Source organism: Colletotrichum orchidophilum, assembly GCF_001831195.1.
Source record: "Colletotrichum orchidophilum strain IMI 309357 chromosome Unknown Scaffold_4.1, whole genome shotgun sequence".
Classification (NCBI taxonomy): Eukaryota; Fungi; Ascomycota; class Sordariomycetes; order Glomerellales; family Glomerellaceae; genus Colletotrichum; species Colletotrichum orchidophilum.
The window spans coordinates 77,250-99,102 of record NW_019172960.1 but is presented as its reverse complement, the minus strand read 5'-3'; the positions used below and the strand labels follow the sequence as shown (position 1 = coordinate 99,102).

At 53.6% G+C, this 21,853-nt stretch overlaps 6 protein-coding genes across 6 annotated transcripts; 4 read left to right on the top strand and 2 right to left on the bottom strand.

Moving 5' to 3' along the window:
- Positions 1–1,758: 1,758 nt before the first annotated feature.
- On the top strand, positions 1,759–3,424 carry CORC01_00684 (glycolipid anchored surface protein; the record flags this gene model as incomplete). The annotated part of the gene is made up of 2 exons (XM_022612341.1): positions 1,759–1,830; positions 1,895–3,424. 2 exons carry the CDS (start codon positions 1,759–1,761, stop codon positions 3,422–3,424), a joined length of 1,602 nt encoding a protein of 533 aa, XP_022480958.1.
- Positions 3,425–9,770: 6,346 nt separating this feature from the next.
- CORC01_00683 (major facilitator superfamily transporter) lies at positions 9,771–11,433 on the top strand (the record flags this gene model as incomplete). Its single annotated transcript, XM_022612340.1, has 4 exons — positions 9,771–10,040; positions 10,106–10,352; positions 10,409–11,340; positions 11,398–11,433. 4 exons carry the CDS (start codon positions 9,771–9,773, stop codon positions 11,431–11,433), a joined length of 1,485 nt encoding a protein of 494 aa, XP_022480957.1.
- Positions 11,434–14,741: 3,308 nt separating this feature from the next.
- On the top strand, positions 14,742–16,493 carry CORC01_00682 (uncharacterized protein; the record flags this gene model as incomplete). The annotated part of the gene is made up of 4 exons (XM_022612339.1): positions 14,742–14,906; positions 15,052–15,129; positions 15,202–16,047; positions 16,101–16,493. 4 exons carry the CDS (start codon positions 14,742–14,744, stop codon positions 16,491–16,493), a joined length of 1,482 nt encoding a protein of 493 aa, XP_022480956.1.
- A 576-nt stretch (positions 16,494–17,069) lies between these two features.
- On the top strand, positions 17,070–17,513 carry CORC01_00681 (uncharacterized protein; the record flags this gene model as incomplete). Its single annotated transcript, XM_022612338.1, has 2 exons — positions 17,070–17,337; positions 17,449–17,513. The coding sequence occupies 2 exons, from the start codon at positions 17,070–17,072 to the stop codon at positions 17,511–17,513; spliced, it is 333 nt and encodes a 110-aa protein (XP_022480955.1).
- A 260-nt stretch (positions 17,514–17,773) lies between these two features.
- CORC01_00680 (uncharacterized protein) lies at positions 17,774–19,444 on the bottom strand (the record flags this gene model as incomplete). Its single annotated transcript, XM_022612337.1, has 1 exon — positions 17,774–19,444. One exon carries the CDS (start codon positions 19,442–19,444, stop codon positions 17,774–17,776), a length of 1,671 nt encoding a protein of 556 aa, XP_022480954.1.
- A 581-nt stretch (positions 19,445–20,025) lies between these two features.
- On the bottom strand, positions 20,026–21,477 carry CORC01_00679 (amidohydrolase; the record flags this gene model as incomplete). Its single annotated transcript, XM_022612336.1, has 1 exon — positions 20,026–21,477. The coding sequence occupies one exon, from the start codon at positions 21,475–21,477 to the stop codon at positions 20,026–20,028; it is 1,452 nt and encodes a 483-aa protein (XP_022480953.1).
- Between the last annotated feature and the right edge of the window lie 376 nt (positions 21,478–21,853).

Sequence of the window (21,853 nt, the reverse complement as noted above, 5' to 3'; positions counted from 1 at the left end):
AATGGACCTAGCAGGCTGGGATGCTGAGAGGCCGGCACTGGTAGGGTAGTGCAGTGAAGTGAGCAGACGAGGGGCGGCGTCCGCAAGTCCCGGTCTGGAAGGTCAGCCGGTTCTCCAGGCCGAAGCTCACCTTGAGTGGAGATTGCCCCTATTTCTCGCCATTTCACTAACGGCCTTGGTGGATAAGGCGGCGGTGGGGTGGGGTGGACCTTGGCCCCGGCGGCTACGGAGGGAGATGCCGTGAGGATGAAGTGGTAACGTGGTTGCGAGTTAAATGCCTGCAAGATAGATGGTAAGCTATCTGGGGCGGACGTCATTGGGGTGGGCAACATTCCACACTGCCCTGTGCCAGGTCTCTCACATCCTTGAAACGAGATGAACATGGCCCAGGCGGCTCCCGGCGTGCATTCAAGATACGTACCTTTTTTTTTTTTTCTTCTTTTTTTTCTCTGCTCTCTCTTTTGTTTATTCTTCAGAGAACAAGGTTCTTACCCAAGACATTTCCACTCCGCTGGCAGATGCAGCAGGTATGTTTGGTGCGGTGCGAGGGTGCAGGTACCTGGAGGTTCAATAGTGCCGCGCAGTGGCTTCAGGTACCATCGCATCTCTGGGTCGGTCTGGTCTGGTCGTCTCGTCCGAAGAAATGAAGATGCAGGCATTGGATCATTTGGATGGGGTTGCTAAGACGGCTGCGCCTCGCTCTCGCGCCGGCTATTCGTATCTACTGTACGGATAGTACATTCTGTTGTCTGAAATGTGTGTGCCAATGGTGTGTCCAATAAGTGGCATCAATTGCTGAATGAAGAAGAGCGAAATTGGGGGTGCGGCCACAAAAATGGAGAGAGAGAGAGAGAAAGAGAGAGAGGGGGACTCAGAGGAGGATGGCTGCGGGCATGGGAGGAAGCGACAGGCTAAGGCATCTAGCAGAAGAAGCTTGCCAGTAAGGATAAATCGAAAGGGGTCACCCCTGCCCCTCCTTCCAACTTGCCCCTATCGCTCACCCATGACCCCTGCCTGTTCGAGGCACACCTCACCCGCGCCGTTTATTTCCAGCCCAGTCGATCCTGCCTCCCTTCAGTGCCTTGACTGTATGGAATACGGATATCAGTGCCTACCTTACCTGATAGGCACTGATAGGTAGCACGTGCCACGGCACCTTAGGTAGGCACGCAGTGATCCGTAAGGTAGTGTAGTATCCGTAATTGCAGGTTCATCTCTCTCGCTCTTTCTATCATTGGAAAAAATACATCCAAGGGTACATGGGTACTTCTAGGCTGGCCCCACCCGGTAGACCACCATTCCAGGGCGTGTTTCTGCTTTTCTACCTCGCGCCTCCCTCCCGTCACAAACCTCTGACTTGTTGATTCTCCTTTCCTCTCTCCGTGTTTCCTCCAAACCCGTCCACTCCCTCACCTGCTATCCGCAATCGTTTCTTCTTTTAGGGGAATTTTATCAGACAAGGTCCTATTCATCTTTCTTGAATGTGTCACTGTCTCTGAAACCCCCTATCCTTTTAATCAACAACAAACCACTTCACACTCTCGTTAGCTCAACCAATTACTTCCCTTTTTGTTTATTTTGGTGCCGTTTGGATCGGATATTCAGGAAACACAAGATTCCAGACCGAGAATAAACTAAACAATCCGCGTCACTTGCCGCTTATCGACAACAACCTCGACGACAACCACCCGTCCGAGACGATCCCAAACCACACTTGACCAACATCCTCAACATCAAATCACACACGCAACCCTCACAATGGGCAAAGTCGCCGCCGCCGTTTCCGCGGCTCTGCTGCTCGCCAGCAACGCCGCTGCACTCGACCCCATCGTCATGAAGGCATGCCATCGCCCTTCTACTCCCAAATCCGACCAATTACTAACAACCCAGCCAGGGCTCCAAGTTCTTCTACGAGAACGGTACCCAGTTCTTCATGAAGGGCATTGCCTACCAGCAGGACACCGCCGCCGCCGGTGGTGAGTCCAAGACTGGCGAATACAGTGACCCCCTTGCAGACGAGACCGCCTGCAAGCGTGACATTCCCATCATGGTCAAGGCCGGCACCAACATCATCCGCACCTACGCCATCGACCCCAAGAACGACCACGACGCCTGCATGAAGCTCCTCAACGATGCCGGTATCTATGTCATCTCTGACTTGGGTGAGCCCAAGCTGTCCATCAACCGTGACGACGCCCAGTGGAACACGGAGCTTTTGGACCGCTACACCGCCGTCATCGACTCTCTCGCCAAGTACGACAACACCGTCGGTTTCTTCGCCGGTAACGAGGTCTCCAACAACAAGTCAAACACCGAGGCCTCAGCCTTCGTCAAGGCTGCCGTTCGTGACTCCAAGAAGCACATCAAGGACAAGGGTTACCGCTGGATGGGTGTTGGCTACGCCGCCAATGACGACGCCGACATCCGCGACAACTCGGCCCACTACTTCAACTGTGGTGACCAGGAATCCGCCATCGACTTCTGGGGTTACAACATCTACTCGTGGTGCGGTAAGAACACCCTCGCTGGTGCCGGTTACACCACCCAGATCGACTTCTTCCAAAACTTCTCTGTCCCCGTCTTCTTCGCCGAGTATGGCTGCAACATCCCCAACGGTGCCAATGGCCGTATCTTCGAGGAGACCACTGCTCTGTACGAGAAGGAGATGACCGACGTCTTCTCTGGCGGCATTGTCTACATGTACTTCGAGGAGGCCAACGACTACGGTCTCGTCCAGGTCACCAACGGCCAGGCTACCACCATGAAGAACTACGACCAGCTTGCTACCCGTGTCCTTGCCGCCAAACCCGCTGCTGTTCAGATGAGCTCTTACCAGCCCACTAACAAGCCCGCCGAGTGCCCCGCTACCTCCTCCACCTGGGAGGTCCACGGCGAGGCCCTTCCCCCCACCCCCGACAGCTCCCTCTGCGATTGCATGGTGAAGTCTCTTTCTTGCACCCCCAAGGATGGCCTTAAGGCTTCCGCCATTGGCGAGGTCTTCGGCTACATCTGCGGTGCTTCCCCCGAATCCTGCCGTGGCATCAACACCAACACCACCACTGGTGTCTACGGCGCCTACTCCATGTGCACTGCCGAGCAGAAGCTCGCCTTCGTTATGGACACCTATTACAAGGCTCAGAAGTCCGCCAGCACTGCTTGCGACTACGATGGCCAGGGCCAGATCGTCAGCCCCGCCTCTACCGATAAGTCTTGCAGCGCTGCCCTCGCCTCCGCCTCCGCCGCCAACAGCGCTGCTGCCACCGCAACCGCCCCCGTCTCCTCCACTGGCAACCCCAGCTCCAGCGCTTCTGGCAACGCTGCTGCTGGCAGCCCCTACCAGCCCATGTTCAACTTCGGCGGTTTTGCCATTGGTGCCTACATTGTTGCCGCTGGTGCCGTCGGTGCTGCCATGGTTGCTCTGTAAATGGTCTCTCTTCATCTAATGATGCTTTGAGGTGGAAAAATAGGTGGGCCTGGGATTAGGGCGACATAAATTATGCGAGCGTGTAGGATATCCAACGCAGGTTACCACGGTGCCTCGTTTAATACAGTCACGACTCGACAGATTTTATTATTGGCATGAGGCTCTTTTGTGTTTATCACCATCACATGGCGTTGGGTCCTCACTGGCAGCAGCTATTCTGCTTCATGACTGGCCGACATAGGTCAATGTTGTTTTCTAGTGTCTTTTGGTTCGATGAATAGATTTCTTTTCATTTTTATTCACATGGCCTCCTCTTGCTAGGGTGAAATGAATGTATGTGTGTGTGACCGCAAGTGCTGGGGCTTGGCAGCCATTCGGGCTCAATCTGGTCATTGCCATTTGCTTGGCAACCTCGGCGTCATTTGCCTTAGATTTTTGCCCAGCACTTGGCAGGACTCCTGGACTATCTGGCACATCTTTGAAGTGTGTAGCAACTCGTAATGGTCCTTGTTTCCCCCTGTGTCGATTTACCCGGGAGTCTCGAAATGAGGACGCCAAGGTTGTTTTCTTTCCTTCCTGACGAATAAGGCTTTTTCGTCTCTCTGGCACGGTTGTTCTAGATGAGCCAATACATCGGTTTTCCGCAGTGCGTTGCAGAATCAAATGTCTACTATGGTAAGCACGGTTTTGGTCGTTTTGTCTGATGCCTATTTCGTGACTGGTCTATAGACAAATGGCTAGCCCCATCGCCGAAGAGGTACGAAACGGGCCGTTGCCAGCTTTGGCCGCTGTACATACACCCAGAGTCTTTGTTTGATGGATTGATCTTGTTTCGACGCTTGATACGGCACGGGGCGAACAAAATCCGAATCGGATTCACAACACCAAACGTTTCATCTATGCGGAATCACGACGCTATTCTGGAGGTGTCACCCTATATGACGAGAGATTATGGAATAACGTAGCTATCCCTGGCGGCGAATATACTCCTCTGGTATACCGTATGTCTCAAGGTGACTTCATGGAAGATGGCAGAGGAGGGGCAAGAGTCAGCAGGTAAAAGTCAAGCTTCTTTTCAGGCGAAGCACATGGTCGGGCTGCAGAGTAATGGAAGTATGACTGCCAACTCGGACCAACTACCTGGGTGATTTTTGGCACCTTGGCATGATTCTAAAGATAAGGGGGAATGTGCTTCTACACAAAGACTCAAGGTCTTGTGGGAACGGGCCACCAAACACGACCGGAACCATCCACTCTGAGAGCACTTGAAGTTCACGCATGTCCCGCCAGATGTCCTCTTCAAAAGATACACCGCTGGGCATTTCACGTCTACGATAATCAGGTGAAGCTCTGGTCAAGGCATCCCTAGACAGCAATTGTATCACTGGGGTTGGCACATATCGTTGACAAGATACCGTTGAAGAGACGTGCAAGAGGCTATGTCTTATCTTTGGAAGAGCTCGCAGCTTGAGTAGGAGAGGCTTTGGTAGCAAAGCATCCGCTCGCGAAAATTCAGCAACGTCTTTGGTTTCAGTACAGCTTCTGTTCTCACTCCACAATGAGTCGGTTCAACCACAGCCGCCAAGCGCTGCCATGTACCTCCAACGCGCTTACTCTATTGTTCGGCCTCCTACTGCCTCCTTTGGAAGAGTTGAACTATCTAGACTCGACGACGATCGCTGACAGATGTTTAGTAACCGCCCCCGGAGCGCTCCGGTTCCCCAGGTAGTGAGTGGGCTTGTAGTCTTTGACCAGATAAAACGTAGCGGAATTGACATCATTCTCTTCCATGACAATTTGGTACTTTCTGCTTCATCAGATTCTGTTGTCGAGGCCGCCAGGACAACACTATTCCCTATTCTAGCCCCAGTGTATCTGCTTGTCTTATTTAGCTGTAATTTACCCTATCGAAGGAATCCCGATATTGAGTGCTGGCTGTAGAATCTCTCAGGTCATGTTTCTGCGTGGTGCGATCTCTTCTTCTTCTTCTTCCAGGCGACGTGAGAACTCTTCCCTGGTAGAACATCATGAGAAGTGTGGAACCCAAACATGTGCACGGCGTTTACGGAACATATGACAAAAGATACCATGCTGCCTAATGGAAGAAGTAGGCTGTAGCAGATGCTCAGTGAATTGTGCTCAAAAACGGGAAGGGCCTTGCCTGAGGTTTGTTGGGTTGACCCTGAGCGTGTAGCCGTGCGGTGTCCTTCATCTCTTCCACAGCGGCGATGAAGATACTGGATGCAAATGCATCTGAGAAAATGATGTAGGAGCAATCAACAGCTTGTGTTGTAGGATAAAATACCGGGTCGTAGTCATTGCCTTTCAACTAGGAGGAAAACGTCGAAGATTTGCAACATTTTGGAGCAGAACAAGCGATATTCCTCTTTGGAAGTACTTTACCTTCCTCTGTGTTATCATCAATGGCATTGAAGAAGTGATCATAGTTGTTTGTGGATGGTTAGGTCGAAGTGTGGGAGTTGGTGTACTCTGATCTATGACTTCGATGGTCTCGCCTGGCGGTTCCTGAGGAGCAATAGGGATCTGTTAGCGTTGCCTTCAAATATTTAACATAAGAATCCTTAATTGTTGCTTGTAGTATGTGAAAGATCCCGAAACGTGAAGAAGAGAGTCCGCTCACTCACATCCTTGTTGGTGATAAGACTTAACGCTGGTGGTATGTTTTCCTGTTACCATAGTGATAGGAGTATGTGGACGGCGATTCGTGGCAGACGCCTCTGATAGTCAAATAAGGGGTGACAACCTGTGGTGTAGTTTTGACCAAAACCGTTATCAAGAAAAAGGCCTCAAAGTAGTATGATCATATGACTGTGGACGACAAAGCTCTTAGCAGAGGCAAAGACGGACGGGGTTACCAAATTTCGAAAACCTCGACAAGGTTTGAAAAGAAAAGAGTTGATAGATACAGAATCAGCCTTCTCCCTCAGAGAATGAAGAAAATTATATCAAAAGCAAAGTTTAGATCAACCGGCGTCTCTGAAGACCCTCAAGTTTCTGCAAGTCTTGGAAGGCCGAGACAACCGAGGAAGTTCGGCCACTCCACAGCCTCTGGTTCGTCAGTTTCTCGCCGCAAGGTAAGTAGGTAATTTTCCGGCCATGATCCTTCCTCGCTCTCAAATAGTCTTCTCCTATTCCATTGAATGCAGCCCTATTCTCCAGGCCACACAGAGATTCTCTATTCATCATCCCAGGACTAAGCAAAACACGTAGACTGACCCACAAAGGTACCATCAAGCTCTGGTGACTTGTTATATCTGTGGGATCCTGATGGAGGCTGGGCCATTTTGCACGTTTTGGGCTTGGCTTGCGAATCTGCTGTGACTTCCATTGAGTTGGAGGGGACTAGGGGAGGGCGGGCAGCAAATGGAGGCAACCGCAACCTGCAGGTAGACAGACTACTTGGAACCGACGGCGTGGTACGGCGGGCGGCGACGTAGGTAAGTTCGACCCAATTATCGGGAAGTTTTTGTCGTTGAAATTAGCTTCAGTCCTCGTTCAATCGGACACAGGAGAAGTGATCGTCGCCCAATGACACGCCGTAGAAGAGTCGAGGATGCCGAGGTTCGCGCCGAGGGAGGGGGTTAGAAGGATGGCTTGTCAGGTCTAGACTGGGCAGTTTGATATACTCCAACCTTAGTCTGATGGGGGATCTATAATGGTCATTGTCGGGATGGCTGGTGGTCATGGAGGGTGGCGTGTACACATCCTTACATCCTCGAGTGTGCATGATCTGTGGAAGGATGTATCTGCGGCGGTGCCAATGCTGCTTGGCGGGTCTTCTTCTTGTTGTTGGTCGCACGACGAGGCATGCAGGGTGAAATTGAAGAGGGTCGCATCGAATCACCTGGTCCAAGGGTCTATGCTCGCTCCAACGCCAACGCAAGGGAGAGTGAAGACGATGTCTGAACCGCAGTCACGGTAGTGGAATCTTTACACGTTGTTGAGATGAGATGCGCCAGGACGCATGAGACAGTCACAGACACGAAGACCGCCATGTCGGGAACAAGAAGACTGCCACCGGGAGGGGGGCACTCGGGGAGAGACGAGTTAACGACAGCTGATCTCCCTGTTGGTATGAGTGGGAATGCCGTTTCGATGCATTCACGGACTGTTGACGAAAGACAAGACAGCGCCTGGCTGTGAACGACGGAACAGGACAGGTCATGGGTGGCACACTACTTTTGCCAAGATTGATGGAGGCATCTTGGCGTCCGGTGGCAGACTGGGTTTGCTTCATTCATGAAGGTTCGTGGGCAGCAAACTCGACTCAGTCGCCGGCGCCAAACCGATTTTCATTTTGGCAAGCGCGTGCCCATAGTTAGAGGGTCAGTCAACAAACCCACTCGTCGTCTCATTCTCTCGGTGTCTTATCCTTCCCGTCATTCCATGTGTCCAGTTTGGGGCGAGTCACCCAGGAGATGGGTATCAGTCAGGAAAATGACAGATGCCACGGCCACAGAATCCCCATGTCTGCTGCGTAACATTGAAATGACATGAGATGGAGCACGCTCCACAAGGTTATGTCACTCTGCCTGCAAAAAACCCTGAGCGGTGTGTCGTCGAGCCTGAAGGAGAAGCACTTCACTTCCGGTCGGTGCCCTCAACCCTGGCTCGTATCGCCATTCTCATGTACGGATACGCCTCCGCATGCCCCGTCGATCTTCTTTGCTTCTCCTCCCCTCGCCTTTTTTGTCACTGTTCCTACCTTACCGACGGGGCCGCGAATCATCCATGAAGACCCATACCTACCGGTATTGGCAGAACTGCCAGATTCCCAACCCTAGCTGCGCCTAATACGTTCTCGGGTCTCATCGCGTGGGCTTGCATGCCTTAGTCTCAGCTTCGCGTCTAGAACTGAATTGGGCAATCCGCCGGCAGATCACCCAATCGCATACCCGCCAAGCCGCTCCGGCGCCCAGTACCGAGTCGACCGGCCGGACCAAGACCATTTTCGACCTTTTTATTCATCTTGTCTCTCTGCATTGTCAGTGGATATGTAGAAGGTATGAATGACTTACACACGTCCCCTCCCATGGCCCATGGCCCCCTTTCCCCGGCTTTCTTCCCACTAGGCTCGGCGGACTTCTCCTCACCACCCACACGGGACGTGGAGGCTCCAGCTCCTCCACACGCCCATCGTGCGTTTACCCCGCAGTCAGAGGCCGGGACGAACCCACTTTGAACCTTTGATACCCCGGATTTGACACTGGTGTGGTCAGCCGCGGTGGCGCTGTATTTTTGGTGAGCATAGTTGACTCAAATGGTTGGTTTGAGTGAGTGAGAGAGAGATACGGGGGATGTCGAGAGTATCAATATCGGCTGTGGACACCGGGGGTTGCCAAATGGTATCTCAGTCTTGGCAATTCTGCAATTTAGCAGACTTTATATGTGTCTCTGTCTGCCGTTTGAATACCTGTCTACATGCCAATACCGTCTTTGGCTTGACCCATCTCCCGGTGTCTGAATGTCTTGTCTCTGACGGCTAGAAGGAAATCGATGCCGCATACCACACCCTTTCCGTGGCTTCGTCCAACTTCTCATCCTAATGCAGCACTGCGGCCACGCCCTGGTCGGTCAGTCTTGGCTCCTCGACAGGCTTCTTCCTAGGCCTTGCTTACCGCCACCCTCGGTATCTTCTTGTCTTGTTTTGAGTTTGATTGGCTCCCCCGCAGCAAAAGGACAGCAGCATCGGGGGTGGCCCCTCCCCATCCCAGGGCGGGGGAGATATGGGGACCTATGCTTGCAAAGTCTCCTTTCGTTTGTGTTTTTTTTTCTCTGGGGAACTGGGGAAAAGGCACCCAGGTGGTTTGGATGGCTTCAAGGCCTGCTGGTCTTGGGGTCTTGGTGTCTTGGGTCCTTGTGCTTCGCGTATGTCTTGTCTTACGAACCAGGGGGCGGGGAAGAAGAAGAAGGGGGTCGTCGTCGACTTGTCTTTCGTGGGGAACCGGGGCTGGACCGGACGGATACAAAAAGGCTGTATGCGTATCGTTATCGAATCGTCGTGTCATCCGATGCTACTCTCAGGATCTTCGTGTTTCTTGAGTAGATAACCACCAAGTTTTCCCCTCTTGACTTTTGTTCCTTGTTCAACCTCCTTATTCGAACGGGATTCCTGTGTCAGTGTGACCCAAAAGGCCCAGCTCTCTCTTTCTCGACCGACCCCTCCCTTGGTCCAACTGAATAAGTGACGCACAACCCGCAGCTTTTGTACGTTGCTTCCCTTGGCAGACTTCAACGTCAGTCTCTTTTCTTCCACACTCTGGCGCGAGGCAATCGACTGCTCGACGACTCATTCAACGACTTCCGATAACGACAACCATCCAACATGAGCCGTCCCGTCTCAGACCCCGAGAAGGCAGGCTTCGAACACAGTGACCATGTCAGGACCAGTTCCATCAACGACTCTCACGATCTCGACATTGATCATGGATTCACTGCTGAGGAGCAGCGCAAGATCATCCGCCGCGTCGACCGAAGACTTGTTGTCACTGTTGGCGCCATGTACTGTGTGTCATTGATGGATCGCACCAACTTGTCTGCGGCTGCTATTGCAGGCATGACGAAGGAGTTGGGTCTCTATCTCGACAATCGATACGTGAGTGAAGACAACGTTGAACATGTGCCGGTGATGGTGGATAAGCTGACCGGTCACTCCAACAGAGCATTGCTTCCCTCCTCTTTTTCATCCCCTACATCATCTTCCAGCCGCCATCGACCATCATTGTTCGTAAGATCGGCCCTCGTCTTCACCTTGGTGGACTCACCCTCTTCTGGGGTGCTGTGATGATTGGTATGGGTTTCTCGGCAAAGTACACACACTTGTATGCGTGCAGGATTCTGCTGGGTGTCCTCGAGGCCGGCTTCTTCCCAAGCTGTGTCTACCTACTCAGCACATGGTACACCAGGTGTAAGTTTTCCCACTCATAATGCCTCATGGACCAGACCAATTACTGACCGAAGCAGATGAGGTCGGAAAGCGGTACTCCGTCTTTTACCTCCTCGGCTGTGTTGCCTCTGCCTTCTCCGGTATCCTCGCCTTTGGACTGATGCAACTCAACGGCCAGCAGGGCCTGACGGGCTGGCGTTGGATCTTCATCATCGAAGGTGCCCTCACTTGCGTGCTCGGCCTCGCAGGCTACTGGCTTCTCGTTGACTTCCCCGACTCCAAGAAGCGCAAGGACTGGAACTTCCTCGGCGAGCGCGAGCGCGCTTGGATCGTGGCGCGCGTGAACCGTGATCGCGGCGACGCCCACATTCCCGCTTTCAACCTCAAGAGATTCCTCGGTGCTGGCGCCGACTGGAGAATCTGGGCCTACGCCATGATCTTCTTCAACACCACCACCGTCTCGTATGCGCTCGCATACTTCCTGCCCATCATCCTGCAGGTCAACATGGGCTTTGATGTCGGTGCCGCGCAGTGCCTCGTGGCACCACCGTATGCGTTCGCCGGTATGGTCATGTTCGCCACCGCGTGGTTGGGCGACAAGATGAAGTTCCGTGGCCCCGTCATCCTCATCAACATGCTCTTCTGCATCGTCGGCCTGCCCATCATGGGTTTCCACTCAAGCGCGGCGGTGCGCTACTTTGGCGTTTTCCTCACCACGGCCGGTGCCAACTCCAATGTCCCTGCTGTGATGGCGTACCAGGCGAACAACATTCGCGGCCAGTGGAAGCGAGCTTTCTGCAGTGCGACTCTCGTCTCATTTGGTGGTATCGGAGGTATCGCCGGCAGCTTGCTCTTCCGTGAGCAGGACAAGCCTCATTACCGCCCGGGCATGTACGCCTGCATTGCATGCAGCTTGTTGACGTGTATCTTGGTGGGCTTATTGACCGTGGACGCCTACTTCAAAAACAAGAAGGCCGACAGGGGAGAGAAGGAGCTCGAGGCTGACGATGTAAGTATATCCCACGAAACTGAAAAGTCTGGAATAGTTGCTGACTCGGATTTGCAGGAGGGTGCTCAGCCTGGTTTCCGTTACACCTACTAGGGCATTTCTATGGGTGGACAAGCGTGCTTTATGATTAATGAAAGAGATTGTGATGAGAATCTCAAGTAGTTTTGAGGGCTTTCAAGGATATATCATATGCCCAGCGTCATGAGAATATACTATTCGTGTAGCGAAGCGCGTGCCAATGAATACTACCAGGGAGCGAGAACTTAAGAGTGAAAAATTGCGGACAGTTGCGGTCTCCCTGGGTATGTAAGTGATATTGCGCCATCCGACAAAGAATAGTAATCGTTCCGTGATCGACGTAGAAGCCGAGGCATGCGACGGCGGTAGACGAGAGGTGCATCCTTGGCGGCTCCGGGATTCGTGAAGAGACATGGGAGACAGCAGGGCTTGGCGCCTTCGGCGATGCGTGGTTGGCCGGAGACATTCTGGTGGCTCGGGCTACGCCGTATAGGTCTCGGCGGCGGCGGCGCGGTGCATCGGACAGCTCGAATTTCTTCATTTTGGCATGCGCGTAAGCCCTACGGTGCCAATAATTAATAGTCTTTCCGTCATGTGGCTACTAAAGCATAAGAATATCAAGTGGCTAACAAGACATTAGTAGTCATCATATGCTTTGTGTGATAGTGTCCGCCATGGAGTAGGTTGTCCTAGAACAACAGGCACATCCTGCAATTCATCTTGTCGGCTAGCGCATCTGAAATTCATCTCTATCGACTGTGTATGAGGCGAGTATCTACCTGGTCCGCGCATGATGTGAGAGATTTTGTGAGCTTTTTGTAGCCGTGGATGGCTGAATGGCGCAATGCATAGGTATCCACGCGGTCATCGAGCGTGATTGTACAACTGTTGATAAAGGGCTCTTGGCTAATGTCCTATTCCTTACCCGCGAGGCTTTAACGAGCAATGTTAACAACCTTTCCCTGGACCAGCTGCCGCAAAATACCGAGGTCGGTACCATCATGCCTGGTCGTGCAACAAGATCAGTTGGTACCGGTAGTCTGATCGTGGATTGTAGACTGAAATGCTGCCGTGATCCTCGGGAGGTCACATTCCTGCCATCGCAACAGCAAAGAACTGAGGAATTAGGGCATCGAGCATTGCGGAGTTTAAGTTTGCACTCATAGCTCTGGTAAAGCTTGGAGGAATTCACAGAGGTCAGAGATATGACGGCATTGATGACACGTCGAGCTAGTCCTTTCATGGACAAGTAAGGACGTTCCTGAGAAGCATTCCCGAGAAGGGATCGTGTCGTTTCAACCCAAGTAGTTGACGCCCTCGCCCGCGCGAACCGCGAACCGCTCGACCCTTTTTGCTGTCCTTACTACAAGACAACAGACGAAAGATGGCAGAGCCGATTTCCGTTGATGGGCATTCACTCAAGTAGGTCGATGAAGTCAACTCAAGTTTTGATGGGAACGGCAACGGCTTCATCACGATGCGTCATGCCTGAGTCGTAGCTAGGTAGCTATGGTTGCCGCTTGTGAAAGCTCGCTTGGGATGCATACCGATCACGGCCGGCTGTTTTGTTATGAAGAGAGACCGCAAATACCTATTTATATCTAGGCGCCGTGGCACTTGAGCAAGCAGTTCCTTGCCAAGCGCAAACTTGACAACGGCTTCGTGCTGTGCAATTCCAGGAGCAATAGGCAAGAGAAAAGAAAAGCTTGGCTCGCTTGAGCCTAGGTGCGTCTTGCACTCTTGCTTCGTGAGCATGGCCTGCTATCAAGGGGGTTGATGCCAGACTTGGAAGGGAGCAACATATTGCGGGCATTTTTGTAGCATTTTAGCCCCTGACCGTGGCATGGCCGAGCTAGCTAAGCCGGGTTATGTAGAATGATAGCTTGGCAGGTGGATAGAGGACATCTTGACGTTGGGGCAGTATTCGCGGAGGCCTCTGCGAGTCTAGCTCTCTGGTTTTTGGACGAGTCTTGACTGTTGGAAGTTGACACATGTCTGTTGACAGTATCGCGATTGGGGTGCATTGCGTAGGGAAGTTGACTAAATCATTGACTAAGACAAGGTACCTTGGTACTTAGTAAGGAGGAGGAAGTGTGCCGGTGATTGTTGGCTGACCGATACCCGTTGTGCCGCTGCGGGTTGCGGGCGGACCGGAGGACGGAAAGTCGGCGATGGGGAAAATGCAAATGGGCGAATAACTTTTTTTTCTGGCTGGGCATTTCTGAAAGGGCCCACTTTGACGAGGGGGGGAAATGCCTGTCTCAGCCAATGGAAATAGACTCAATGCCGTTATGCCTGGATGGGAAAGAGCCGTGGTGCCCGGCTGACGAATGGGAAGGTCCTGGATGGGATGGGGAACGTGGAGGGTAGGAGCAGCTGCCACCAGCGAAGACAAAGTGTACTTTTTCGAATGTTTTGTGTGTAAGAGTACCTTACTTTTGGACCACCACCGCCTGCCTACCTTAAGGTAGGTATGATGTAGTAATCTGCTCTGGTCAGTCCTGACTCCTGACTCCAGTGCCGTCCCTTCCACTTCACAACAGCCAGTTTGGGTGCTGTATTCCCAGGAAAGGTACAATACACCTATAATTGAGTGCAAAGATACCTCGGGGAGTTGACCCCACCCGCAATGTGGGCGTGTCAAGGTGCGGTTTACCGAAGCCTCCGGCTCCTCTTTGTAGGTATTCGTACGGATACCCAAGGTACCGGTAGGCCGTCCGCCCAGGTCCATCAGCGAAGCCACAATCTAATGGCCACGACGACCGGCCCTTTTCCATTTTGGCGCATGTCTCTCCTTTTCTTTCTCGTCCAGCCGGGAGCCTCATCCGCTTTGCTGTCTTCTCCTCTGCATCCTACATACCTCTATTTGCACTACATCGCCACAACATACCCGTCCGACAAAACACCCAAAGGAGGACTGCGTGAGCGTGCGTGTGTGCTCTCTTGCTGCCGTCTGTCCTTGCGTCCAAGGGTCCCGTCGCCGTCCCAAGATAGCTTTCCTCCCTCCCACACCAACCTCACCTTGTCGTGACGACCGGCCTTGAGCCTTGGGGTGACCGACCGACCGAAACCCTCAGACCCCTTCCCGCGACCCTCCCCACGCGCCTCGACGCACCAGTCACCGCTACCTTACCGCTACGCTACCTTGCCCTGTAGGCATTCGCTTGCTCTACCGCCCAGCCGTCTCGTCCGGTTCCTATTGTTACTTACCTTACCGTACCTACGCTTCGTCCGAACCTCGCCAATTGCGTTACGACGCCCTGAAGCCCGCCCCGCTCTAAATACTCCTACAGGCTCAAGTCTGTGACACGTCTGGCTCCAGCGCCCCGACAAGCCCAGGCCAGCAGCACAGGGGACGCTTCTGCTATTTCGAAACACCCGTCATGGCGCGACTCTCGTCTTCTACGGCCTCGTCGCCGCTGGAATCTTCCTCCTTCAAGACGCTCGTTGCTGCTGCATTCATCCTCACATCGCTCCCCATGGCTCTCGGTCACGAACACGGCGTCAGCCACATCCAAGAGGGCGAGACCGTCTCGCAAGAACCCATCGTAAGCGACCGACCGTACCCAACATGCAGGCGACAGACTGCACGCAGGCTGCCAGCAAAACTCCCTGACCTCTTGAAACACCTCCGAAAAACACGAGAAACACGAGCAATTACGGTACAGAGACGCTGACTGACGATAATTGCAGGACACCGTACTATGGATTCACATCTTCATCATGATGCTGGCCTTTGGGGTCATCTTCCCCGTCGGCATGGTGCTGGGAGTAAGTGGTGACCCAAAACACCCTTGATCTTCGACCCCTCCATGGTTGCTGACACTCACCTCTCTCGTCTAGATGACCAAGAACCGCTGGCATGTTCCGACTCAGGTCCTAGGCTCCGCTCTCGCCATTGTTGGATACTTCCTCGGCCACATGCACGGCGGGAGACAATTCGTCGCCCATAACGTCCACGCCTCCTTCGCCAACCTGCTCATGATCATCATGGCCTGTCAGGTCGGGTTGGGAATCTACCTCAAGCTGCATCTGGAGAAGGGTATTAATGGCCGCATCCGCCGCTTCATCAAGCCTGCCCACGGCATTTTGGGCAAGGCCTCCCCGGTCTTGGCTTGGACACAATTCTTGTTTGGCGGCATCACATCATTGGGTTTCTGCCAGGGCGACCATCTCGGCCAGTGTCTGGCGCATTTCATCATGGGCAGCGCCTTTATCGCTTACGGAATCATTTTGACCCTTCTGCTACTCGTTGGACAACTGTGGGTCCGACGCAGCGGCCGATCCCAGGAATTCTTTGACAGCATCGTCATCGCGGCATGGGGCTGTGTCAACACCTTTACGGAGCATCGATGGGGAACGGAATGGGTCAGGAACGACTGGCAGCACACGACCATGGGAATCATCTGGTGGTGTGCTGGTCTTGCTGGTGTTTGGCTCAGCCGCGACCGCGATGGAAACCCCAAGCGAAACTTCATCCCCGGCTTCGTCATCGGCGTCACTGGATGGGCTATGTCTGCGCATCCCCAGGATCTTCCGATCAGTGCCATGACCCACAACATGTTTGGCAAGACGTTGATGGGCGTTGGTATCACTCGTGTTATCGAGGTTGCATTTGTGGTCAAGGACGGTATTGGTATCTCCGCAGATGGACGCCAGACCAACAGTTGGCAGTTTATCCCTGTCTTCGTAAGTTCCCTTTCCCTGAAAAACATGCCTGAGAAATGTCTAACGCTCTCTAGCTTTTGTACGCTTCTGGCTTTCTCTTCATGGGTGCCACTGAAGAGCAGATGCAACTTGTCGCCAACTCCGGCCTCGACCACGTGTCTTACATTCTTATTCTCTACTCTTTCGCATTCTTGCTCTTCCTCTTCACCATGATGCTCATCCACCTCTTCGACCGCAACAGCAACACCGAAGGCAAGGTCAACCTGACGAACGGCGTACCCGCAGCCAACGGTCGCCCCGGCGAATCCCGTCAAGTGCGCGATGCCGAGGAATTCGAGCTCGAGGGCCTCATGAGCGATGACGAAGACGATGAGGCCCGTAAGGTTCTGAAGGACGAAGCGGACGACATTGGAAGCCCCAGCAGTCCTAGCACCATCGGCAAAAATAGTGACCGAGTGGCGCGGTGAGGGAGTGTAAAAGAAAGGACTAATGGGAGTTGATTGAATAGACAGGGAGGGCATATCGCATTTAAGGTTCGGCGTTTGGATCCGGGTTGCCGCACATTTTGCGGGCAGGAAAGCGTCTCAATGGGACAAGAATCTCGATTTGCAGGGGTTTACATTTTAGCCTTCATTTATGCGGATCTATCACGACATCAATTCACTGAGGAGCTAGATTCTGTCAGATAGACGAAGTATGGTAATGTGAGCAAACCATTTTTAGGCATCATAAGGTGTTCCATGACGTCTCCAAGAGACCGGGAGGCATATTGCTACGTACCGTCATCGCCAAATCTTGCCTCACCTTGGTTTACACCGATCCTCGGTGAGCAGTGTGGGGTCGGCGAGGGGCAAGCGGGGCGAACCTGGACCCCGAGCTGAGGCGCATCCCGCCTGTGCTCCACTAAAAAAAATCCCAGAGAGACAGACAGGCGCTCAATCGCATTTCATCCGCAGCCGCCATTTTGCCATCCTCGACAATTACTTATCTTCCCCCCCGTCGAACGACTTTACACCCTCGACAACACCGAAACCACCGCCACCATGCCGTCCGTAAAGAACCCAAACGGTCCCTCCAAGAACCGCCTGGCCAATCGGGCCCTAGGCTCCAAGATGGCCCGCCGCAAGAAGTCTGAGGCGAACCGGAACAAGATTGCAAAGACGGACACCATGCGCGGCGCAAGGCCCGGCCTGATGCCCACCAGCGGTCCCAACGCTCCCATGAGCAAGAAGAAGGCCAAGAAGATGGAGAAGAAAATTGCCAATGCTCTGAGGAGGAAGATGGAGGCTGAGGGGGAAGTTGTCATGAAGGGTGAGTGCTGTCATTGTGTCTTGAGGAGGAAGACTTTGTGAAGACCTCGTGTCTGGTGGGAGGGAGATTGAGTTAGCTACAAGAACTCAGACTAATCACGTTATTTCACAGATGTCGAAGAGGCTACCGAGGACAAACCTGAGGAAGGCGACATGGAGACGGAGAAGATTGAATAGGCGTTGGTTGAACATAAGGAGGCGAGTTTGATGAGGGAGAAGCCCGGCAAGATTTTGAGGGGCACGGGCAGTAGGGAGCACAGGTTCAGAGGGAGCAGTCATGGCCATGCTTCGTAAGTCAAACCGTCGATTGCACTTTCTAAGAATACTCCAGCTAACCAACCCCGAGTCTAGAGACGAAGCTTTCGCACACGAACCTAGCCCAAATACATACCAACTTGATACCCCAAAAAATAACATGACGTTGTCTGAAATCCATTTCACCTTTCCATTCGGCCCTTGCGGCATACTGGGCCCCAAGGTGCGGTCATATGTGAAGGGCCCTGCGGACTCAGCGGATAGGGTAACTCGGCCGACCTCCCCTGATAACCATTCGCATTAGCTCGCGGGGCCGCGAGTCGTACCCCATGGCTGGCGTCTCCAGGGTCGTCCTCGAAGGGGCGCGACTCCGATAGGGCGTCTGCAAACCCCACGCCACAAAGGTCATTTGCGACGTGGTAGCTCAGTTTCTGTGATATCGAGGTGAGATTCGCCTGATCAGGCTGCAGCCAAGATGGCGAGTACGTAGCTGGGTTAAACGTGTTCTCAGAGCCTCCAGAGTCTGGCGCAGAGTCTGGCGATGACAAGGACAGAGGCTGGTAGAGTAGGTTTTCTGGCTGATAACATGGGTGCCACGTGTCTGGTGGCAAAACGTCAAGATCACCGCATCTTTTAAACAACCCGAGATCGTCGTCATCGTCCACCAGTCCCTCGCCAACCGAGCCCTCACGCTCTCCAACGGTTTGCGTACTTGCGTCCTCCGCGACGACGTCAACGTCGGAACCTGCCTCCTGCGTATCGCTCTGCCAACTCGTCCCGCTCCAGCGCCTGAAGAGCGCCGTCACCTGCCTCCTGGCCCGCTCATACACCGTCTCACCGAAGGTCGGGTTGTTCATGTCATCCGCAGTATCCTCCACGTCGTTGCTGTCTACGCCCCCGAACTTGGGCACCTGGCCCAGGAAACGGTCCTGAAAGATGGCCTGGCGGAGGACGCTCGCCTTTGTCAGCTCCGCCGCGATCTTGCGCTCCGAGATGCGGGATTGCCGTTCATAGTGGAGCAGGAGCTGGATGGTGTCGATGCCGCGGATGATTTCCGAGGTGCTGGGAGTCTGTTCTTCCTCGATGAGGGCGAAACTCTCGGTGGCCTGGCTGGAGGGGAAGGGCGGCAATGGAGATGTGAAGGTAAGGAGATTGCGTGCCGAGGATTCAATGCCGGTGGTTAAGGGGGTGCTGACGGCTGAGCTGGCGGTTTCAATGGAGGTGCTCTCAGAGGAGGTGCTCTTGGGGAATTCTGTCTCGTAGATGGCGATCGCGTCGTGCCAAAGATCGGGCACCCTGTCTCTCTGATTGAGGGATTGCCAACGGGGAGGTGAAAGACTAGGGACATCCATATCCTCGAATCTTATGGGCGCCTTGCCTTTGAAATCAGCGGGCACTTCTTCCTCGATTTCCAGATGCAGAGGCGGATGGAGGGAGCACGGCTCTTCCCATGTCTTCATCACGGGGTCAGGGGAACATGTTTCAAGCTGTTGTGCTGCCTCGGGATGAGGTCTTGGGGAGGACTTGGTTGTCGGTCTGACGATGCAATGGTTGAGCACGCCGATGACCGTAATCAAGGAATCCTCCCAGCCGTCGAGGTACCTCTGTTCTGCTATCATCGTAGACCCGACGACTCTGAGCATCTCAATCTCCTCCTCCAGGACGTGGATGATGCTCACCGCAGCCTCGCGGGCAGCGTGATACCTCTCTTCGCTACGGCAGGTTTCGGCGAGCGCTCTGAGCGTGTAGCCTGCCACTTTAACCGGGCGCTTGCTGCCGTGGCGCACGGGGATGAAGTAACTTGCAGGGTAGATGTCGAGACACCCTTGGGTGTCCTCTGGCTGCGATGACATGACTGCCGCTTTAGGTTCCAGGTGTATGATTTGTGGGCGAGAGGGAGGAATCTTCGGCAGACTCGAGGTTATGAAGAAGATTGCTGCTGTCCAGATTAAGCGCAGAAGGGATCGTTGGGAGTAAAAATATAGTTCTCGTATTCGCGAATTGTTGCATTAGTCCAGAGCTTGGAAAAGAGTTCTTGCACCAGATAGATGAGGAAGCGAAGCCGTCTACATCTTTACATGTATCTTTGTGTCAAAAGCTTGAATGCCCCAACGTCAATATCCGTGGCCTCCAGAGCTTCATGTTCGGCCTGAAAGCCGCCTATATTTCAGGCTAAAAGAATCGAATGCCATATCACAATTTAACAAAGCCCACATCATATTAAAGAAGCTTTGGGTTCTTTTCCCCTGATGTCTGAGTAAAGGTATCCATGAAGCGACCGATGATGCTGTAGATAAAGAGCATCGCATCTTTGTGACGAGACCTTGAAGCAGTCATAAAACACATTTGCACTCAACATGGAAAAACCCCCAGCCTCAACATAGCGAATAAGAACGGAATTCAAGAGACAGGCAGAGAGCATGTTATCAAGGCATTACGAACGGATGTATGTGGCCGCAGACCACTCGTCAAAGGGACTAGGATCTTCGCCCCATGGCCCAACACCAGGCCCCTTGAAGAGAGAACCTCCCTTCCAGACCCATGCGACATTCTCAATCTTTTGCAGCACCCTGACATCTTCTACCGGATTCTCTAACAGACCAAGGACATCTGCCTCGTAGCCAGCCTTCAGCTGCCCCGTCTTGGGCGCCTGCCCACCCACGCTGAGCGGCCCGTTGGCTGTCGCTGCCTTGATAGCCTCCAAGTTGCTCATCCCAGCTTTCACGGCCGCCTCCAGTTCCATCGCCATATTGAACCCGGGCCCGGTATCTGTACCCAGGGCAATCGGGATACCGGCTTCTATCGCCATCTTGTACGCCACCATGTGGCTTGTGGCACACAACTTAACCTTTTCCCACGCCGTGGGAGGTATCCCCTTCCCCCCGGTGCCGAGGAGCAAGTCCATGACTAGACGCGTGGCAATGTAGATAATGCCCTTCTCCTTCATCAAGTCGATACACTCGCGGTCCGCAAAGGAGACGTGCTCCAACGTTGTAACGCCGGCCTTGATGGCGGCCATAATGCCAGGCTTGCCATGGACATGCGCCGCGACCACGCGATTCTGCCTGTTTGCCTCCTCCACGATGGTCTCGAGTTCCGAAGCGCTGAACTGCGCGTAGAGCGGGTTATCATCGCGGGACATGACGCCGCCAGAAGCCATGACCTTGATGCACTTTGCCCCTCGCCGAATCTGCAAACGTACTGCGCGGCGGCACTCATCGACACCGTCCGCAATCATGCTCGTCGCAGTGCCGAAATGGCCCGCAGTGACTTGCGACACGCCGAGGTTGAGCAACACGTCTCCGGCCGGAAGGGAGAAGACGTCGCCGTGGCCAGCCAGCTGGCTGATACCCGCGCCGGAGCTGTAGACATTGGGCCCCACGATCATGCCGTCCTCGATGGCGCGGGAGATTTCGCAGCCCATGCCCGCCACGTCGCGGAGGGATGTGTATCCTCTCTGCAGAGCCAGCCAGCACATGCGTGTGAGTCGGGCGCCGGACGCGGCGGGGTGCTCGGTGATGAAGACCTGGTACGGGTCGCCGTTTGATCCTGCATCGAGAGATTCTCCGCCAAAGTGAGCATGACAGTCCCAGAGACCGGGCATCAGGTAAGGGATGGAGTGGGACTTGTGATGGGAGTCTGTGTACTCCTGGGGGATGGACGACTGTGGGCCGACCCAGGCGATGAGCTTTGAGGATATGACGAGGGCGGCATCTTTGATGGGTTCGCCGTCGCCGGGGATGAGGAGGGAGGTTGTGATGATGGTGAGGGATGTCTTTTTCGAGGGACTGATGGGCGATTCGGTGTCGGTGTAAGTTGGTCTGAAGGAGCCGCCCAGAGAAGAGGAGTAGATTTGCGCTGGTCGTTCGATGAGGCGCCGAGTCATGTTGGCTAAGATAACTAGTTTTCAGTTGTAATTGAAGCTGAGTTCCACTCGGTTGGCGCCAAGTGAGATGATCATGGCATGAAGTCAAGCCCTGCTTTTATGAGGCGGCTTATCATCCCCCGCGGCGGCATAGCAGGATCATGTACCCGATTAGGCAGGCCGTCGCCGTCCGTCTTACTTTACCATCTTTGACCAATCCTCAATGAGAATGGGGAGGATTTGGCCGTATCACTGGGAGGAACCTTTGGCAACCATCAGGTTGACCATGAGAAGCCAGCGTTAAACTGAAGAAATAGGGGGTAATACTTTACATATTCAATGAGAAAGGTGATTGGGAACTGTTCTTCAATTGACATCAACGAAGAAGCTACAAGTT